Genomic DNA, 20171 nt, shown 5'->3' on the forward strand with positions numbered 1-20171 from the left:
TTGGTGAAATTGTAAATTCATTCTTTATCTATTCCAGATGGGACTAATCAAGCGAGAATTTATCGTGGAATTATTTTATATATAAATTATATATATAAATATATTTAGTACTATTTTTCATTTTATTTTTTAGCACCTTCTGTTTCTGAATTTCTGATCCATCAGGAGCTTCACACTCATGTCCAGTAGGTGGCGAGAATGCGCCTTTTTAGTTGGTTTGCGAACAGCCATTAAACCCTCGAAGAAGAAGAAGAAAGATTAAACAGATATGTCGAGAAGGTGCGTTTTAGGTTGTAGTAGTCTTTCTGACACCCTTTTCCCATTCCCCAAAATACCTTGGTTGCGGTCCCGATGGCTCGAATTTTTGCATTTCGAGGAAGGAGCGATATCAGAGAGGTCGCGGTTGTGCTCAAAACACTTCCCCCGTGAATGCTTCAAGAACTGGACACAACACGAAATGGGATTTGTGAAATATCTGGCATTAACAGATACAGCTGTCCCTTCAGTGTACACCGTTGGTACCTCACAAAGTTCACAGGTAAGCGAAATTCTCAAGGCTCAATAATAACAGCTAACGTTGTTAATAGATCTGCGCCCTAGTCATCCAGATTTGAATGGGGTAAACTTATATCTTCAACATAGTTCGCAATAAAACAACAATGCAATCGCAAATACTGCAAGCACCACACAATATAAGAGCCCCGTTTGGGCAGAATCTTCAGGGTTTTAATCGATTGATGATTGGCTCTTTTTATTAAAGATAAACTGAAGTTGCAACTAGTAAACTTCAGTATATCTTTCCTGTCATTGTTCCTGACTGAATAACTTTTGTGCCCCTGTTTTACAGCCCCTGACAAGAGATGTAGCCTGTCAATGCAATCCACCATCTTTAAAGAGTGTGTCTATCCAGACAGTACAACAAAACCCGAAAAGATTGAGTCAAGGTAAAGTTATTGGCTACTATTTAAGTGCATCATAGTTGAGTTAGCTGGGAATAGGATGTTGTTTCGTTTTTTGTGAGTTTCATTGTCGTGTGTGTGAAAAAATTTAGGGACTCAGGTGTTACCCTGGGAGCACTCCGGCATATCTTGGTCCAGTAATCATGACACTTCATGTTTTTCATCAACACCAGTTAAAAGGCCATGCATAGAGGACACCACATCCGACGACAGCTCAAGGGGCACATCACAGGAATTGTCAGATGACATGTATGAGACAGTAATAATTTAAAAGAGCAGTAAAAAGTAAGTGTATTGAAATTTAAAACTTTATGTATTTACATTGTTGTAAACATCAGTTCTTTCTCTAAACATTTTGCAATAATAACAGAGTGTAAATCATTATATTTATAAAAATTATTAAAAGGATGCCAACTTATTGAGATATTAAAGTCCTACAACTCATTTAGAGTCTTAAACTTCTTTCCTTATAGACACAGCAAGGTAAACAAGTAATGTTGTACATTATACATTGTACAATAGTAATACGAGTGTAAATGATTATATGTATTAAAATTATTAAATAGATGACAACTAATTGGGACAATAAAGACCTCTCTACTACCCTTAACCTCACCCTACACTTTATTGTTAAACATCTGTTAGGCATTTTCCAATATTTATTTAATTTTGTTGAATAAAATAAATGCCTGAATGATCTGATTTGAGATGTGAATGTAGTTCTGCAAAAGGTAGATTCGATCTGCACACATACGTCAGTAGTACTTTTCATGCTGGATGCATCTTACTCACTACTACAGAAGCTGCTGGGAAAGAGGTATTGTTTTTACACTAAAATTTATTACGTAGGACCCGTTCACATTTGCCCATGGGTAGATGCGCAAAAGACACAAAAGGTAAACGCCCCTGAGTGTTTCGTACGCGGGATGGTAGTAAAACATTCGGGGCTTCAGTCCCCTTTGCCCACCGTAGGACAGCCCCTGCTGATACCATCAGTAGCTGCATTTCCATTACCCTTCAAATTGCGCAAATTGAAATGGAGCATTGAAAATACGCCCAAGAATGAAAACATGTAAATTTCTTAAAAACTCCAATGCATCGGAAAGTGTTTTTTATTGCTCGCAAGTGTTTTCAGGCACAAAGGCATATTTCGCAAAACTGCATTGGAAAAGTTTTTTGTATTTACAAATCACCGGGCGTACAAAAGTCACATGACCATTGTTTGGCAGAACATTTGGAGAGGTAGGATGTATGGAATTCACATTGATTAATATCTTATATGATGCCCCAAATGAAGGAAAATTAGTGCAGTTATGAGATTGTTTTGGAACATTGAGGTAAATGGAAAATATATAAGGAAATATAGAAATTTCTCTTCAATTTTTCATCACAGGAGGTGGCACTATGCACTAAAGTTGGTTTGCAACTTGCCATAAAATGTACAAAGGAGGATGGCCAGAATGACCTATCAAGAGAAGAAACAAAATACACTTTGATCGCATAACAGCGTTAAATGGAAACGCAGTCATTCCACATTACTTTTTAATCGACATTATGATATTAATAGTGTAAATCTGTAATTGAAACCTTGGTAGTGGATGATACTGGTGGAATATCGCATGGCTCTCAGCCAATCAGATTCGAGAACTGGACCCGGTTGCATAAACTGCTTAGACTAGTCTTAGAAGTCTACTTCTCACCTATTTTTTATCATAACTTCTTTAAATCAGTCAAATAAAAAGGTAGATTGGGCCCATTGAAATATGAAAAGTAAGACTGCTTAGCCCTCACTAATTGCTAGTTTGTGGGACTAGTTGTTAAGATGCAGTCTTAACTTAGCGGCTAGGTTTACGCACCTGGGCCCTTTTCAAAAGACTAACGGCAGCTTACAGTAAAACCAAGCCCTCAGCATCAAATGCTTTCATCCAAACAGTGTGGCATTCCCTTGTGGGAATGTTGAGCAGATGGGACTACTGAAGTGCCATTCTATATAAAATAAAATATTGTTGTCTGTGCAAATGCATCATTTCACGATTCACTGAACCCCCTCTAACTATTTTTTTCCTTTTCATCCCTTAATTTAACTTTGTAGGTTGCTACTTGCTGCTCTCTACTACAGTCATGTATATGGATGCTACTAGTTGGGTGAACAAAGTCAGAAGGCCAAAATGCAAAATGATGAACATTTTCTGCTTTCATGTAAAACGTCACCATCATGCAGTAAGTTCCTAATAGAAAAATTGATCTTCCAATAAACACGAAAAAAGTTGTTGATCTGACAAAAGATAATTAACCCAGTTAACATTCTATCATGTATGATGTTGAATACAAAATGGAATATGTTAAATGCTGTTTGATTGACCTTTGTTTTAGATTTACAACCAATCTTTCTGTGGAAAACCTGCGTGTTTATTGTATTTTTTTCATTATAGACTACGTAGAGATACTGAGGCTGCTTATCGAGGAGGTGGTCTTCAGTCCTGGCCCAGACTAACAGCTGATCATTGAACAGAAGGTTCCAGAGCACTGCTGCTTTTGACAGGACCGACCTACAGGCGGCAATAGTATTAGATTTTATTTAGTGATATAACTTTTAAGAGTGAGTGATATTGTTTGTATTTATCGGTCTCATTAAAGTGACACACGCCCACTGTAAAGGGGGTTTAAATTCAGCAAACAGGTCATCAAGCACGATTCACTGTGAATAGATGGCCAGTTATTTGAGACGATATTATAAAAAAATAAGAATACTGTAACAGTGAAAAGGTTTTCCTGGAATAACAAAACACCCGATGGAGTGCAGGATGGACTACATCATCATCTTACTTTACTCATACATAAGTTATGGGGTAATTTTTTTCCCTAGTGAATATGCCTTAACACCATTTTTTATTAAATACCAGACCCATTTAAAAAGGTTTAAAAAATAAATCCTTATCAGCAAGACCAAACTGTCAGTTATTATTTGGCATTCTTAAAAATAACAGCTGTGGAATCAGGTGAACAAAGACCGCAAACATACTAAGGCCAAAACTACCAATATATGGCGTGTTTTATTTGCAAAAGCACATGATCTGGTTATATTTTGTTTAAGCATAATACACAGTTAAAATGTCACAAAGTATGAATATGAAACTATTTAAAATAAACCATGGTACAAATATGAATTTTAAAGCAATATATGGTTAGCTATCATGTTCAAATATAAATCATACTGGCATAATAATTTGCTTTAGGAAATGTGTTTAAATGACCAGACACATTAGTATAAATATCTCTAAATGTTTTGCTGGACTCAGTCAGTACTTCTGGAGTCCATGCCTGTAAGGAAAATCCCCTCAGATAGACATGGTACACAGGATGAACTGCAAGAGCAAAATGAAGTGGTTAGACATGCAAAGTACTTATGAATTATCTCAGATTTATTAAAAGAGCAAGACAGATTAAACCAAACCAGGCAAAGATGAAGAATGGGTTTCATTATGACTCACATCATCATACTGAAAGTTCACCATGCCCTGCTGCATCGTGTCTCTCTTCCTGAAGTTGTCTAAAAAAAGAAAAAAATGCTGCATTTAATATATTTGGTATTACAATTTGTAAAATTATATTGTCAATGACCATACAGATCTGCATTAAAATGTATTCTGTATTTAAGTAAGTTAGTACTTAAATAATTAGTACAAACTCACCTGTGAGTGATCTTAGCTTCACACAACACGCCACAAAGTCATCAAAGTAGATCTTCCCTGACCGGCTATACCGTTTGATGATGCAGTTCAGTGCTTGTGGGGTAATTCTGTATCCTGTGCATATATGACACAACATTGTAGTTACATCATACTCTCTTTGGCCACCTATCTTAGGGCAATTGTAATCAATCTTTCCTTTGCGAAAACAAACATTGTGGCTCTCGTTTTTAACCATATATTTTGCCCTGAGCACTAGTTACATTTAAGCCTGTTCAAATAAAACTTAATTTCTATATTTTGGAAAGGCGTGCACTCTGTCTCACCCATGTTAGTAATACACTGGGACAACTCGTGACCTTCCACGGTTCCACTGCCGTCCCTATCCACCATAACAAAGTTCTGCTTCCAGCCATTTAGCACTGCAAAGAGTTCTTTAAACTCATTGAAGCCCATCTTTCCAGTGCAATCTCTCTGCAGATATGCGGTTAAAGAAACAACAGCACAACATCGTTTAATAGAGCAAACAGGGGATTGTGACCAAAAGAGAGGAAACAGCTCAAGGTATACAAAGCTACAACGATTGAAGAACTGTAAAATAAGTATGTGGTCTATGTTTCTGTGAAGGATACATCCAGCATGGCGATCATAATCCTGCAAGTATCCAAACCAAAGGCTGCAAAGAAAATGCATTATAATGAGAATGACCACTTTGCTTGTCACTTTGACTAATTGATCTGTTTTTACATATAATTTTAAAATACACAATTTTGAAGAAATCTTAAAGACACACATGTGTTTATAAGCAGATACTTACGACTGTAGCTACCACTGATCCCGGTCTGGGTGAGGCACCTTTGGAGTTCTTCAGCATCAACTTCACCATCCTGAAATGTATACATTCATGTAACTACTATACCATCCCATCTCACAGAATCTTTACTAGAATTGGTTTGCTCCCACCTGTCCGGCTATGGCTGTAAAATATCCCCACATTGGATCTTGCACAGGGGGAGCAGGAAAGCTGCCAGGGACGCCCCCATATGGCTGTCCTGGGTATCCACCCCCAGGAGGAATTCCAGCTGGCATCCCAGGCATTGGCATTCCCTGAGCTGGGACCCCTGGCATTGGGCCACCGTACTGCAAGTGAGTGAGTGAAATATTTGTAAGGCGTGTTGCAACAAGTGTGAATAATGCATTTCCAACGAATCTTGGGGTTCAGTTCAAAGTACGATGGCTGTAAAAAGACACTGAATATACAGTACAACGTGTTTATTAATATCTCGTCACTTTGAGCAATGAACCAACCAATTGTTTAATACAATGTGTAAAATATCTATCACTGTATCTGGATTTATTCCAAAGCACACCTAGTAATCGAGATAAACTGATTACATGTTTTCGAAACGATACGCATGGGAATCGATCTTTGGCCTAAATAAAGCTCCAGCCCACAACCTATTTACAGTCAAGAAGGTGATGCTTTTATAGGCGTGCTTTCCGTGAAAAAAGACCCTGTAATGGTCGGACGATTTTTTACTTTAAAACATGCAGTTAAATACGGTAGGTTTAAAGCAGACCGGATTTTATATACAAAGACACTCAACTAAAACGAGTTGCTGCGTTTGCCGTCGTATTTAATGCAATTATGTAGATTGCCTCAGAATGTGGATGATCCATCCGATTTCCCTGATATGTCTCCCCTTAAGCTAATTACCAACTTTATTCTAAACTAGTTTAATGTAAAAATATAATTCGTACTCACACTGTTATATCCTGGGTTGGCCATTCTTTCTGATAGTAACGTTAGATAGAGGGAACAGAAACTGAATATAAAAATCGCGTTACAATACAAGTTTCAGGTGTTGTACCGAAATCCGACTCCCCGGACAAATCATACTCCCCTCGCGTGCACGCGCTTTATTCACATTTGATAGGCGGAGTTAAGAGTTCTGCGGTTCTATTTCACACTTCTAGCCCCAGGAATGAATGTGTAAATTAGTGAGAAGGGTCTGGCTACAGACCAGATGCACTCTCAGGCCAGATGCACTGTCAGCGGCGCATGCGCACTCCGACACATGCAGTCTCAGCCGCGCATGCGCACTCAAACAAACTGTCAGACACGTGTGTGAATTAAATGCACCTACAGGCCAATTATAAGTATATTTATTAAATATTCAATTTATTTATTTATTCTCATACAAGATTAAGTCAAGGTAAAAGTGTTATTATGAATTATTTGACAAATATAATCGAAAACGTTCTTTAACATTATCAGACGACTGTTGTAAGTATATTGATTTCATTCATACAGTATAAGATAGATGTAAAGTATCGTTTTAATATATAAGATAATGTTTTCGAAACCTAACTTAATCCTTATAATCAATGGTAGATATATCGCATCTATGATACTTGGTTAACGATACATGTTCTTCATACAGTAATTTATTGAAGAACTAACGTTATCTAAATTAATTTTGTAGCGTTGCTTGAAAACTCACAGGAAAGTTTGTAGGTGACCTGCACTATATAGTTATTTTTTAGACAATGTGTTACTCAACATTATTTAATTTGACGTTGAAATCTATCAAATATAGGGATGTAACGATTCACTCAGCTCACGATGCTATTAATTCAAGATTTATTTTTACAAAATGAACAACTTCCCTTGTCTTATTTCTTAAATGCTTCACGTTTCTTTGTTTAATAAATTATGTTTTATTTCAAACAACAAAACTAACCTGCAATATTAAAACAAATTAATATTAGAACAATTATTTTTAAATAAACTAATACTGTCTGGGCCTTTCTTAGATTTTAAGGCATTTTTACGAAATATCAGCAAGTCCACGTTTAGTTTTGCAGTGAACATGGTGGCCCCTGCTGTTTAAAAATGTTAGGGTTAAAAATGTATTTCCATTCAGTTCACACCTCAACCGATTTGAATCGTCACACATTATAATCGATTTTCAATCGGCTCACAGTGAATCGTTGGAACCCTAACCCTATAAAATAGCTAAACAAAAACAAAAGAATATTATACACATCAGAATGATTTTCATTTCTATCTAAATTTTTGCTTACAGATGCATCAGTCAATAGTCCTAGCAGGTGTAAAGCACCTGATACCACAGTGCACTTCTTGTTGCACATCGTTTCATTGCCCTTTTTGCCCCTCACTGAAGCCATTGACGAAAACGACCATTCAAGGCATTTAAAACGTACTATTGCGCAAATGAGGGAATTATCATGTTTTAATAATGTTCATTTCCATTATAGTTAATGTTTTATTAATGTTTATTTTCTGGCAATGATGCATTAGAGTTTAACCGTATACCTCATATTATGAAGTATTTAAAAGCTGTTTGCAATACTAAATGTGCTTTCAACAGGAGATGTGAGATAGAGGGGGCATCTTTGGCTGCAGTTGTGTAGGGGGTGGGGGAAGGTATGTGGAATGTATGTTGTTTTCTCAGGAGTGTTTTGCAGGAACCAGATAAGGCAGAAGTTGGTGATTGGGGTAAACAAGGGGGATCCCGGCCCCCCAGCAGAAGTGAGATCTGCGTTAAATAACAATAAATGCTGTGAATATGTGCTGTGGGGGTTGTTGTTTCTTGGAAAGACAGAGGAGTGTTGTCCAGCAATCCAGCGCGCAGTATTTTGTTATAATCTGATTAATAAACGTCAATACTTATTAGAGATTGCCTACCTTCAATTTTTGAACATGCAGGACACTTAAAAGTCCAACAATTACTACCAAAAATCTTTCAATCCTTGTGTCATTAGATCATTTTCTTTATAATTTATTAATTAAGTTCTTTATATCTACTTTTACCCCTGAATAAAAAACAAAAAATTATCCAATATATGTGTATGTCTGAGAGTTTTATAATGGTTGTGTTAATGAGTTTGATAGCATGCATGTGAATGCTTTGACAGTGTGTGAGTGATAGTATAGTAGTGGTGTATGAGAGAGAGTTCGATTGCTTGTATGAGAGGAAAATTTGAAATATGTCTTTAACGGTTGTCATGACTAACTTGGTAAACTTGTGCTGTATTTTCTCAACTAACAGGAAGAGCCTTTTGACGGACAGGTAACTTCTCAGGTAACTCCTCAGGAAAAGTACCAGCAACCTTAAAAAGGTAGCCGTAAAGGTAAGTAAAATTTATATTTGCTTTTTAGGATAGATGAAACCAATCTTTTCATCTGTGAGTTTGCATCGAAGAAGGTGGTTCAGTCTCCACGAAAAGTAGGTTTTGTTAGAGAGGTTGTGGCCGTTATTGTTCAGCATATTTTTATTTATCATCTTCTGCATTGTTGTTTCTTAGGAGCGTGTCATGACGGATCTTCCAAACTGCCAGTCAGTGGTACTTGGAGAACTCTGGGGATATTCTTGGATCAGTTCAGCTTCCACTTATAATGTGCTAGAGGATGATGAAGCTGCAGAGGCCTTGGAACAGTTCTTCAGTAGATGTCATAGAACATGATAGTGTAGAGCCTCTGATGTTTGTTTTTACTTTTATGCAGGACATGCATACATTTTTAGATAATGTGGTGGACAAAATGCATCTTAGTCTTTTGTCGAGTACAAGATTGAACAGGGTTGTCGTTTTTTGTTTTGTTTTATGATTTTATGTTACAATTTTTTCACAATGCCACATATGATCCGTCATATATATAGTACGTCTATATAATAAAACTGTATCATTAAACCATTGATTAACAAGCACCTGTTTATTGTAGAATGAGACATTTATGTTTATATGTGAGTTTGTTTATATTTTTAGGGTGGAAGAATACGTGTACAAGAAAAGGTTTTATTTAGTTATGTATTTTCATTATTAGTGTAGATGCACATTACTGTATTTCAGCTATAATTATAATAAATACCTGGCCTTGAACCGAACCACCAGTATTCACGGTACTCTTAAAAAGCAGTAACCTTCACATTTTATTAATAGAATCTTACAGTTCACCTCGTGAAATACGTTAGAGCGTGCAGGTGACGAGTGCGCATGCGCGGCTGAGAGTGCATGTGACGAGTGCGCATGCGCGGCTGATGTGACGAGTGCGCATGCGCGGCTGACAGTGCATGTGACTGACAGTGCATCTCGTCTGCAGCCAGATGCTATTGAAATTAGTCGTTGTCAAAGTCCTAAAATCTACGATCACCAAAAGATGTTAAGCAATACTAAGGATAAAAGATGGGTCATGTAAATAAACACACAACAGAATGGTAGGTCGATTTAGCTCGCTCGTGGAAGCAATATCTTCAAGACCACCCGGAAAATTTGACATGGATTATCACAGTAAAGGGATAGTAATGCATTGTATGCAGACTAATTTGGATGCCCGATGTAATTTATCTGTGCACAACTTTGTTCCAAAAAGTAATGTCACGATATCTTTGGATTCGTGGATGACGTTTTGCTGTTGTCATGTTACTAATTCACACCGTCTTTCAAATAACTTGTAGGCTGATCCTTTACTTTTCCTTTGATACTTGCATATGAATGTCATTTAAAATACAAATATTCAATCATTGAAGTATAGAGAAATACATTTATTCAAGGTTATAATGTGCTCTTATAGAAGACACAGTGGGTTTATTATAGGGGGTATAATTTTCACAACAATAACCAATATACCCGTTAATAATGTACTCCCCTCTTAATCTCACTTTAATATTATCACAGGCACATCACATATAAGATACTGACACATCTTTATATAGAGGTTGAGTCTTTAAAAGCATTTGACTCTAGCTTCAATACAGTGGGTTTATAATAGGGGGTATAATTTCCACAACAATAACCAATATACCCGTTAATAATGTACTCCCCTCTTTATCTCACTTTAATATTATCACAGACACATCACATATAAGATACTGACACATCTTTATATAGAGGTTGAGTCTTTAAAAGCATTTGACTCTAGCTTCAATACAGTGGGTTTATAATAGGGGGTATAATTTCCACAACAATAACCAATATACCCGTTAATAATGTACTCCCCTCTTAATCTCACTTTAATATTATAACAGGCACATCACATATAAAATACTGACACATCTTTATATAGAGGTTGTGCTTCAGATTAATATAATCACAGGCACATCCTAGACATCAGGTGGCCCTATGTAAACCTTTGTGATGAGCCCTTGTCATAATACTTTAAATTAGATAATAATAAATGACAGAGTTAGTTCTGGCATTAAACTCTAAATTGTGCAGTCCAAAAGTCTTAACCAATCTGACATACTTTACTACACGGCGCTGCAGCAGCATGGAAAAATCATTCCGCAGAGAACAAATACATTTAAATGTCATGCACACTACCATGCTAAACCCACAGAGAGTTGTCATGACAAAACTGAAAATGAAAGAAAATAAAATAATAAATCAATGCAAATACTTAAATGAAATAAAACTTAAAGACAAAAACATTACAGTAATTAAGTATAACATTTAATTTACATTTTGATTCACATGATGTGAATGACGTGTTTTCAATCAGGTATTGAAAACACCTGTGGATATCAGGGAGCAGCAATAAAGCCTAATAAGCTTCAATTAGGCAGCTTTAAAATGACTGTGATACTCAGCTCCTTCTAGACATTTACTGGTGCGGTTACAAACATGGTGAGGTCAAGAGAATGGTCCAGGAAGACAAGAGAACAGGTGATTACTCTTCACAGGAAGGGCAAAGGCTATAAGAAGATTGCAAAGATGTTAAACATACCAAGAGACACCATAGGAAGCATCATTCGCAAATTCAAGGCAAAGGGCACTGTTGAAACGCTACCTGGTTGTGGCAGAAAGAAGATGCTGACTTGGACTGCTGTGTGCTACCTGAAGCGTAGAGTGGAGAAAAGTCCCAGTGTGACTGCTGAGGAACTGAGAAAAGATTTGTCAGATGTGGGTACTGAAGTTTCTGCTCAGACAATACGGCGCACCGTGCGTAATGAAGGCCTCCATGCCAGAACTCCGAGGCGCACCCCCTTGCTGTCCCCAAAGAATAAGAAGAGTCGACTGCAGTATGCCAAAAGTCATGTGGACAAACCACAGAAGTTTTGGGATAGTGTTCTGTGGACGGATGAAACAAAATTAGAACTGTTTGGGCCCATGGATCAACGCTATGTTTGGAGGAGGAAGAACAAGGCCTATGAAGAAAAGAACACCTTGCCTACTGTGAAGCATGGCGGGGGGTCAATCATGCTTTGGGGTTGTTTTGCTTCTGCAGGTACTGGGAAGCTTCAGCGTGTGCAAGGTACCATGAATTATTGGAGATATTGGATGACAATGTGATGCAGTCCGTCACAAACCTGAGGCTTGGAAGACGTTGGACCTTTCAACAGGACAATGATCCCAAGCATATCTCCAAGTCCACTAGAGCATGGTTGCAGATTAAAGGCTGGAACATTTTTAAGTGGCCATCGCAGTCACCAGACTTAAATCCGATTGAGAACCTCTGGTGGGACTTAAAGAAAGCAGTTGCAGTGCGCAAGCCTAAGAATGTGACTGAACTGGAGGCTTTTGCCCATGATGAATGGGTGAAGATACCCGTAGATCGCTGCAAGAGACTTGTGTCAAGCTATGCTTCACGTTTAAAAGCTGTTATAACTGTAAAAGGATGTTGTACTAAGTACTAAGATCGAATGTCACTTGGGGGTTGAATAAAACTGATAATGATGTGAGCTCAAAAGAAACATTTGTGGTTATTTGATTATAAATGTTATGTTATATTTGTCTGACCTACACGTGCCTCTTTGATTTAATTGTAAGCAGGATGACTGAATGATCATAATCAATGTCAAACCGACCAAAACAATCAATTTCAGTGGGGGTTGAATAATTTTGAACACAACTGTAAATAATCCTTTACCTATAGTAGCATGTGACTATGGAACCATCTAGTTTTTACTATCAAATGAGTGAGAAAAAAAAAAATATCATTATAGTATACGCAAGAAAGCTTAACATACATATATACAACACATAAATAATAATCTATTTGTGATGACAGAAAAATTATTAGTCAAATGCTTCTTAAGACACAACCTCTATATAAAGATGTGTCAGTATCTTATATGTGATGTGCCTGTGATAATATTAAAGTGAGATAAAGAGGGGAGTACATTATTAACGGGTATATTGGTTATTGTTGTGGAAATTATACCCCCTATAATAAACCCACTGTATTGAAGCTAGAGTCAAATGCTTTTAAAGACTCAACCTCTATATAAAGATGTGTCAGTATCTTATATGTGATGTGCCTGTGATAATATTAAAGTGAGATTAAGAGGGGAGTACATTATTAACGGGTATATTGGTTATTGTTGTGAAAATTATACCCCCTATAATAAACCCACTGTGTCTTCTATAAGAGCACATTATAACCTTGAATAAATGTATTTCTCTATACTTCAATGATTGAATATTTGTATTTTAAATGACATTCATATGCAAGTATCAAAGGAAAAGTAAAGGATCAGCCTACAAGTTATTTGAAAGACGGTGTGAATTAGTAACATGACAACAGCAAAACGTCCTCCACGAATCCAAAGATATCGTGACATTACTTTTTGGAACAAAGTTGTGCACAGATAAATTACATCGGGCATCCAAATTAGTCTGCATACAATGCATTACTATCCCTTTACTGTGATAATCCATGTCAAATTTTCCGAGTGGTCTTGAAGATATTGCTTCCACGAGAGAGCTAAATCGACCTACCATTCTGTTGTGTGTTTATTTACATGACACATTTTTAATCCATAGTATTGCTTAACATCTTTTTGGTGATCGTAGATTTTAGGACTTTGACAACGACTAATTTACACATTCATTCCCTTGGGCTAGAAGTGTGAAATAGAACCGCAGCAAACAGAACTCTTAACTCCGCCTATCAAATGTGAATAAAGCGCGTGCACGCGAGGGGAGTATGATTTGTCCGGGGAGTCGGATTTCGGTACAACACCTACCGTAGGACAGCCCCTGCTGATACCATCAGTAGCTGCATTTCCATTACCCTTCAAATTGCGCAAATTGAAATGGAGCATTGAAAATACGCCCAAGAATGAAAACATGTAAATTTCTTAAAAACTCCAATGCATCGGAAAGTGTTTTTTATCGCTCGCAAGTGTTTTCAGGCAATACGACAAAGGCATATTTCGCAAAACTGCATTGGAAAAGTTTTTGTATTTACAAATCACCGTGCGTACAAAAGTCACATGACCATTGTTTGGCAGAACATTTGGAGAGGTAGGATGTATGGAATTCACATTGATTAATATCTTATATGATGCCCCAAATGAAGGAAAATGAGTGCAGTTATGAGATTGTTTTGGAACATTGAGGTAAATGGAAAATATATAAGGAAATATAGAAATTTCTCTTCAATTTTTCATCACAGGAGGTGGCACTATGCACTAAAGTTGGTTTGCAACTTGCCATAAAATGTACAAAGGAGGATGGCCAGAATGACCTATCAAGAGAAGAAACAAAATACACTTTGATCGCATAACAGCGTTAAATGGAAACGCAGTCATTCCACATTACTTTTTAATCGACATTATGATATTAATAGTGTAAATCTGTAATTGAAACCTTGGTAGTGGATGATACTGGTGGACTATCGCATGGCTCTCAGCCAATCAGATTCGAGAACTGGACCCGGTTGCATAAACTGCTTAGACTAGTCTTAGAAGTCTACTTCTCACCTATTTTTTATCATAACTTCTTTAAATCAGTCAAATAAAAAGGTAGATTGGGCCCATATGAAAGTAAGACTGCTTAGCCTCACTAATTGCTAGTTTGTGGGACTAGTTGTTAAGATGCAGTCTAAACTTAGCGGCTAGGTTAACGCACCTGGGCCCTTTTCAAAAGACTAACGGCAGCTTACAGTAAAACCAAGCCCTCAGCATCAAATGCTTTCATCCAAACAGTGTGGCATTCCCTTGTGGGAATGTTGAGCAGATGGGACTACTGAAGTGCCATTCTATATAAAATAAAATATTGTTGTCTGTGATAAAATGATAAAATATCGTTTCACGATTCACTGAACCCCCTCTAACTATTTTTTTCCTTTTCATCCCTTAATTTAACTTTGTAGGTTGCTACTTGCTGCTCTCTACTATAGTCATGTATATGGATGCTACTAGTTGGGTGAATAAAGTCAGAGGGCCAAAATGCAAAATGATGAACATTTTCTGCTTTCATGTAAAACGTCACCATCATGCAGTAAGTTCCTAATAGAAAAATTGATCTTCCAATAAACATGAAAAAAGTTGTTGATCTGACAAAAGATAATTAACCCAGTTAACATTCTATCATGTATGATGTTGAATACAAAATGGAATATGTTAAATGCTGTTTGATTGACCTTTGTTTTAGATTTACAACCAATCTTTCTGTGGAAAACCTGCGCGTTTATTGTATTTTTTTCATTATAGACTACGTAGAGATACTGAGGCTGCTTATCGAGGAGGTGGTCTTCAGTCCTGGCCCAGACTAACAGCTGATCATTGAACAGAAGGTTCCAGAGCACTGCTGCTTTTGACAGGACCGACCTACAGGCAGCAATAGTATTAGATTTTATTTAGTGATATAACTTTTAAGATTGATTGATATTGTTTGTATCTATCGGTCTCATTAAAGTGACACACGCCCACTGTAAAGGGGGTTTAAATTCAGCAAACAGGTCATCAAGCACGATTCACTGTGAATAGATCGCCAGTTATTTGAGACGATATTATAAAAATAAGAATACTGTAACAGTGAAAAGGTTTTCCTGGAATAAAAAAACACCCGATGGAGTGCAGGATGGGCTACATCATCATCTTACTTTACTCATACATAAGTTATGGGGTAATTTTTTTCCCTAGTGAATATGCCTTAACACCATTTTTTATTAAATACCAGACCCATTTAAAAAGGTTTAAAAAATAAATCCTTATCAGCAAGACCAAACTGTCAGTTATTATTTGGCATTCTTAAAAATAACAGCTGTGGAATCAGGTGAACAAAGACCGCAAACATTCTAAAGCCAAAACTACCAATATATGGCGTGTTTTATTTGCAAAAGCACATGATCTGGTTATATTTTGTTTAAGCATAATACACAGTTAAAATGTCACAAAGTATGAATATGAAACTATTTAAAATAAACCATGGTACAAATATGAATTTTAAAGCAATATATGGTTAGCTATCATGTTCAAATATAAATCATACTGGCATAATAATTTGCTTTAGGAAATGTGTTTAAATGACCAGACACATTAGTATAAATATCTCTAAATGTTTTGCTGGACTCAGTCAGTACTTCTGGAGTCCATGCCTGTAAGGAAAATCCCCTCAGATAGACATGGTACACAGGATGAACTGCAAGAGCAAAATGAAGTGGTTAGACATGCAAAGTACTTATGAATTATCTCAGATTTATTAAAAGAGCAAGACAGATTAAATCAAACCAGGCAAAAATGAAGAATGGGTTTCATTATGACTCACATCATCATACTGAAAGTTCACCATGCCCTGCTGCATCGTGTCTCTCTTCCTGAAGTTGTCTAAAAAAAGAAAAAAATGCTGCATTTAATATATTTGGTATTACAATTTGTAAAATTATATTGTCAATGACCATACAGATCTGCATTAAAATGTATTCTGTATTTAAGTAAGTTAGTACTTAAAAAATTAGTACAAACTCACCTGTGAGTGATCTTAGCTTCACACAACACGCCACAAAGTCATCAAAGTAGATCTTCCCTGAACGGCTATACCGTTTGATGATGCAGTTCAGTGCTTGTGGGGTAATTCTGTATCCTGTTCATACATGACACAACATTGTAGTTACATCATACTCTCTTTTGCCACGTGTCTTAGGACAATTGTAATCAATCTTTCCTTTGCGAAAACAAACATTGTGGCTCTCGTTTTTAACCATATATTTTGCCCTGAGCACTAGTTACATTTAAGCCTGTTCAAATAAAACTTAATTTCTATATTTTGGAAAGGTGTGCACTCTGTCTCACCCATGTTAGTAATACACTGGGACAACTCGTGACCTTCCACGGTTCCACTGCCGTCCCTATCCACCATAACAAAGTTCTGCTTCCAGCCATTTAGCACTGCAAAGAGTTCTTTAAACTCATTGAAGCCCATCTTTCCAGTGCAATCTCTCTGCAGATATGCGGTTAAAGAAACAACAGCACAACATCGTTTAATAGAGCAAACACGGGATTGTGACCAAAAGAGAGGAAACAGCTCAAGGTATACAAAGCTACAACGATTGAAGAACTGTAAAATAAGTATGTGGTCTATGTTTCTGTGAAGGATACATCCAGCATGGCGATCATAATCCTGCAAGTATCCAAACTAAAGGCTGCAAAGAAAATGCATTATAATGAGAATGACCACTTTGCTTGTCACTTTGACTAATTGATCTGTTTTTACATATAATTTTAAAATACACAATTTTGAACAAATCTTAAAGACACACAAGTGTTTATAAGCAGATACTTACGACTGTAGCTACCACTGATCCCGGTCTGGGTGAGGCACCTTTGGAGTTCTTCAGCATCAACTTCACCATCCTGAAATGTATACATTCATGTAACTACATACCATCCCATCTCACAGAATCTTTACTAGAATTGGTTTGCTCCCACCTGTCCAGCTATGGCTGTAAAATATCCCCACATTGGATCTTGCACAGGGGGAGCAGGAAAGCTGCCAGGGAAGCCCCCATATGGCTGTCCTGGGTATCCACCCCCAGGAGGAATTCCAGCTGGCATCCCAGGCATTGGCATTCCCTGAGCTGGGACCCCTGGCATTGGGCCACCGTACTGCAAGTGAGTGAGTGAAATATTTGTAAGGCGTGTTGCAACAAGTGTGAATAATGCATTTCCAACGAACCTTGGGGTTCAGTTCAAAGTACGATGGCTGTAAAAAGACACTGAATATACAGTAGAACGTGTTTATTAATATCTCGTCACTTTGAGCAATGAACCAACCAATTGTTTAATACAATGAGTAAAATATCTATTACTGTATCTGGATTTATTCCAAAGCACACCTAGTAATCGAGATAAACTGATTACATGTTTTCGAAGCGATACGCATGGGAATCGATCTTTGGCCTAAATAAAGCTCAGCCCACAACCTATTTACAGTCAAGAAGGTGATGCTTTTATAGGCGTGCTTTCCGTGAAAAAAGACCCTGTAATGGTCGGACGATTTTTTACTTTAAAACATGCAGTTAAATACGGTAGGTTTAAAGCAGACCGGATTTTATATACAAAGACACTCAACTATAACGAGTTGCTACGTTTGCCGTCGTATTTAATGCAATTATGTAGATTGCCTCAGAATGTGGATGATCCATCCGATTTCCCTGATATGTCTCCCCTTAAGCTAATTACCAACTTTATTCTAAACTAGTTTAATGTAAAAATATAATTCGTACTCACACTGTTATATCCTGGGTAGGCCATTCTTTCTGATAGTAACGTTAGATAGAGGGAACAGAAACTGACTAAAAATCGCGTTACAATACAAGTTTCCGGCCCCTGCGAATCTCTTCCGTACTTTCACTGACGGGAAGTGATTGGATGACGTCATTCATTCGAACCCGTTTGCCAGACCGCAATAGTGGGACCGGCAGCGCTTGGGCTGATCAGGTTTAGTTAAAATTTACGTCATGAGAATTATGCGGAAGCTGATTTTGGACCGGTTCCAAATGTCTTAGTTACTCGCTGCTGGGTGTGTTCGACATCGTGCGGAGCTGCGCAAACTGATAAGAGTACGACTTTAAGTAACGCGAGAGCACTTTGAGACTATTGTTCTCTCGCGGCACATGATGTCATACGCAGACCTGTATGCGCAGCGTTGCAATATGTCAAGCAATCTGTTGACGGAAGCAACACAGAACTTTGTTTGGGCAGTTGACTGATAACCTAGGTGGCCACTGGCCAATAACACAGAATACAAACCTGTTTTAACTTAAGAACTGGTTGGCATAGCAGGATCCCTTACATGACGATACCAATATTTTTGTAGATTAAAATGAAGTAATTTTTTTATTCGATCAATGGCAATAGGTTGGTTTCACGTGACGTCACGATGCTGCAACGTGAGAGCGCGAAATTCAGATGGAGGGCAGGAAGTAAAATAGTTGAGGATATGCCAGTGCCGTCTGAAAAAATAACATAATATAACGTCAACGTGTAGTAACGTGAAATACCACCGGCAGGCGCTCTAGCCCTAAAAGTCTCGGCTCCATATTTTTCACTGGCCTGGGGAAGGGTTCTCGGCTGCCAGTGTAGGACACTTACATTCACACATGGCAGGCCGCATCTAGGAATTCAGACCCCCTGAGGTTTCTTCTTGTGGTCTTTTTAGCCTTCATTAAAAAATAAAATGTGAAAATTGTTATCGGCCCCCGAATGAATTCCTCTTTTTACTCAGACGAGATATTTGGGCGTTTTCTGACTTCTTAACACTAGCCTAAATGAAATATGAAACCTATGCTTGCCTTAAACTAATACTTTGTTCGGTTAAAATTATTAATCTACAATGTTGTCATGACTATTAAAGGGATATTTCACCCAAAAACGAAAATTCTGTCATCATTAACTCACCCTCAGATTGTTCCAAACCTTCATAAATATGACTTTCTGTTTATTTCGTTCTGATTATTTGTTCTGCTAAACACAAAGGAAGATATTTGGTAGAATGTCAATAATCAAATTGATTTCTTCCCCTAATTACTGCCATTGTAGGGAAAAAGAATAGTATTGGAGTCAATGTGGGATGAGATCTGTTTGGTAACTGACATTCTTCCAAATATCTTCCTTTGTGTTTAGAAGAACAAAAACCTTGTACAGGTTTGGAACAATCTGAGGGTGAGGACAGAATTTTCATTTTTGGGTGATCTGTCCCTTAAACTTAATGTATTTTTTTTTAAACATCATGACCTTGACCCAGAATGTAGCACATGGAAATGAAATATTCCTCAAGCATGGTGTTCCTTATAATGATAAGAGTATATGATCACATAATCACCCTTCTGTTGTCTGACGCAGTAAAACAAGGTCACTAGGAGGATTAAGACTGCTATAAGAGCAAAGAAGTGGTAGAGGAGAAAAGAATGAGAGTCACTAGAATAGTTATGTAATATATTGTTACTTCACATCGCCTTGTCACACTGCCTTTGCTGGGTTAAACTGAAAAGCCTTTAAAAACACAAACAAATGTAAATGTGATACCTCAGTGTGCCACATGTACACCACCAAGTCCAAGTTTAATGATGGCTCTTACTCTTAGTTTACTTTTCCTCTTTGTTTGCTTTTTCAGTAACACCTCAACAATCTTTCCGACATTTTTAAATATTAGTTCATGTTAATGTAAGCATTTACTAATATGCTTTTTAAATTCAAGGTTGTAATTGTTAACATTAAATAATGCACAATGAACATAAACAGTTCATAGCTAATGCATTTATCAATGTTAACAA

At 37.2% G+C, this 20171-nt stretch overlaps 2 protein-coding genes and 2 long non-coding RNA genes across 4 annotated transcripts; 2 read left to right on the forward strand and 2 right to left on the reverse strand.

Moving 5' to 3' along the window:
- The first annotated feature begins 246 nt into the window (after window positions 1–246).
- LOC130425292 (uncharacterized) lies at window positions 247–3911 on the forward strand. The gene is made up of 5 exons (XR_008907053.1): window positions 247–538; window positions 848–944; window positions 1052–1244; window positions 3052–3179; window positions 3392–3911. It is a non-coding gene; the product is annotated as an uncharacterized LOC130425292 (long non-coding RNA).
- A 69-nt stretch (window positions 3912–3980) lies between these two features.
- On the reverse strand, window positions 3981–6714 carry LOC130425290 (sorcin-like). Its single transcript, XM_056751532.1, has 8 exons — window positions 6414–6714; window positions 5612–5788; window positions 5466–5535; window positions 5281–5324; window positions 4975–5122; window positions 4652–4765; window positions 4451–4509; window positions 3981–4324 (listed from the first exon to the last, which is right to left on the reverse strand). Exons 1-8 carry the CDS (start codon window positions 6435–6437, stop codon window positions 4298–4300), a joined length of 663 nt encoding a protein of 220 aa, XP_056607510.1. The 5' UTR covers window positions 6438–6714; the 3' UTR covers window positions 3981–4297.
- A 6745-nt stretch (window positions 6715–13459) lies between these two features.
- LOC130424676 (uncharacterized) lies at window positions 13460–15565 on the forward strand. Its single transcript, XR_008906965.1, has 3 exons — window positions 13460–13918; window positions 14769–14896; window positions 15109–15565. It is a non-coding gene; the product is annotated as an uncharacterized LOC130424676 (long non-coding RNA).
- A 132-nt stretch (window positions 15566–15697) lies between these two features.
- Window positions 15698–18354, reverse strand: LOC130424674 (sorcin-like). Its single transcript, XM_056750528.1, has 8 exons — window positions 18127–18354; window positions 17326–17502; window positions 17181–17250; window positions 16996–17039; window positions 16690–16837; window positions 16367–16480; window positions 16166–16224; window positions 15698–16039 (listed from the first exon to the last, which is right to left on the reverse strand). Exons 1-8 carry the CDS (start codon window positions 18148–18150, stop codon window positions 16013–16015), a joined length of 663 nt encoding a protein of 220 aa, XP_056606506.1. The 5' UTR covers window positions 18151–18354; the 3' UTR covers window positions 15698–16012.
- Window positions 18355–20171: the final 1817 nt, after the last annotated feature.

This window comes from Triplophysa dalaica, chromosome 6 (genome assembly GCF_015846415.1).
Source record: "Triplophysa dalaica isolate WHDGS20190420 chromosome 6, ASM1584641v1, whole genome shotgun sequence".
NCBI classification, from domain to species: Eukaryota; Metazoa; Chordata; class Actinopteri; order Cypriniformes; family Nemacheilidae; genus Triplophysa; species Triplophysa dalaica.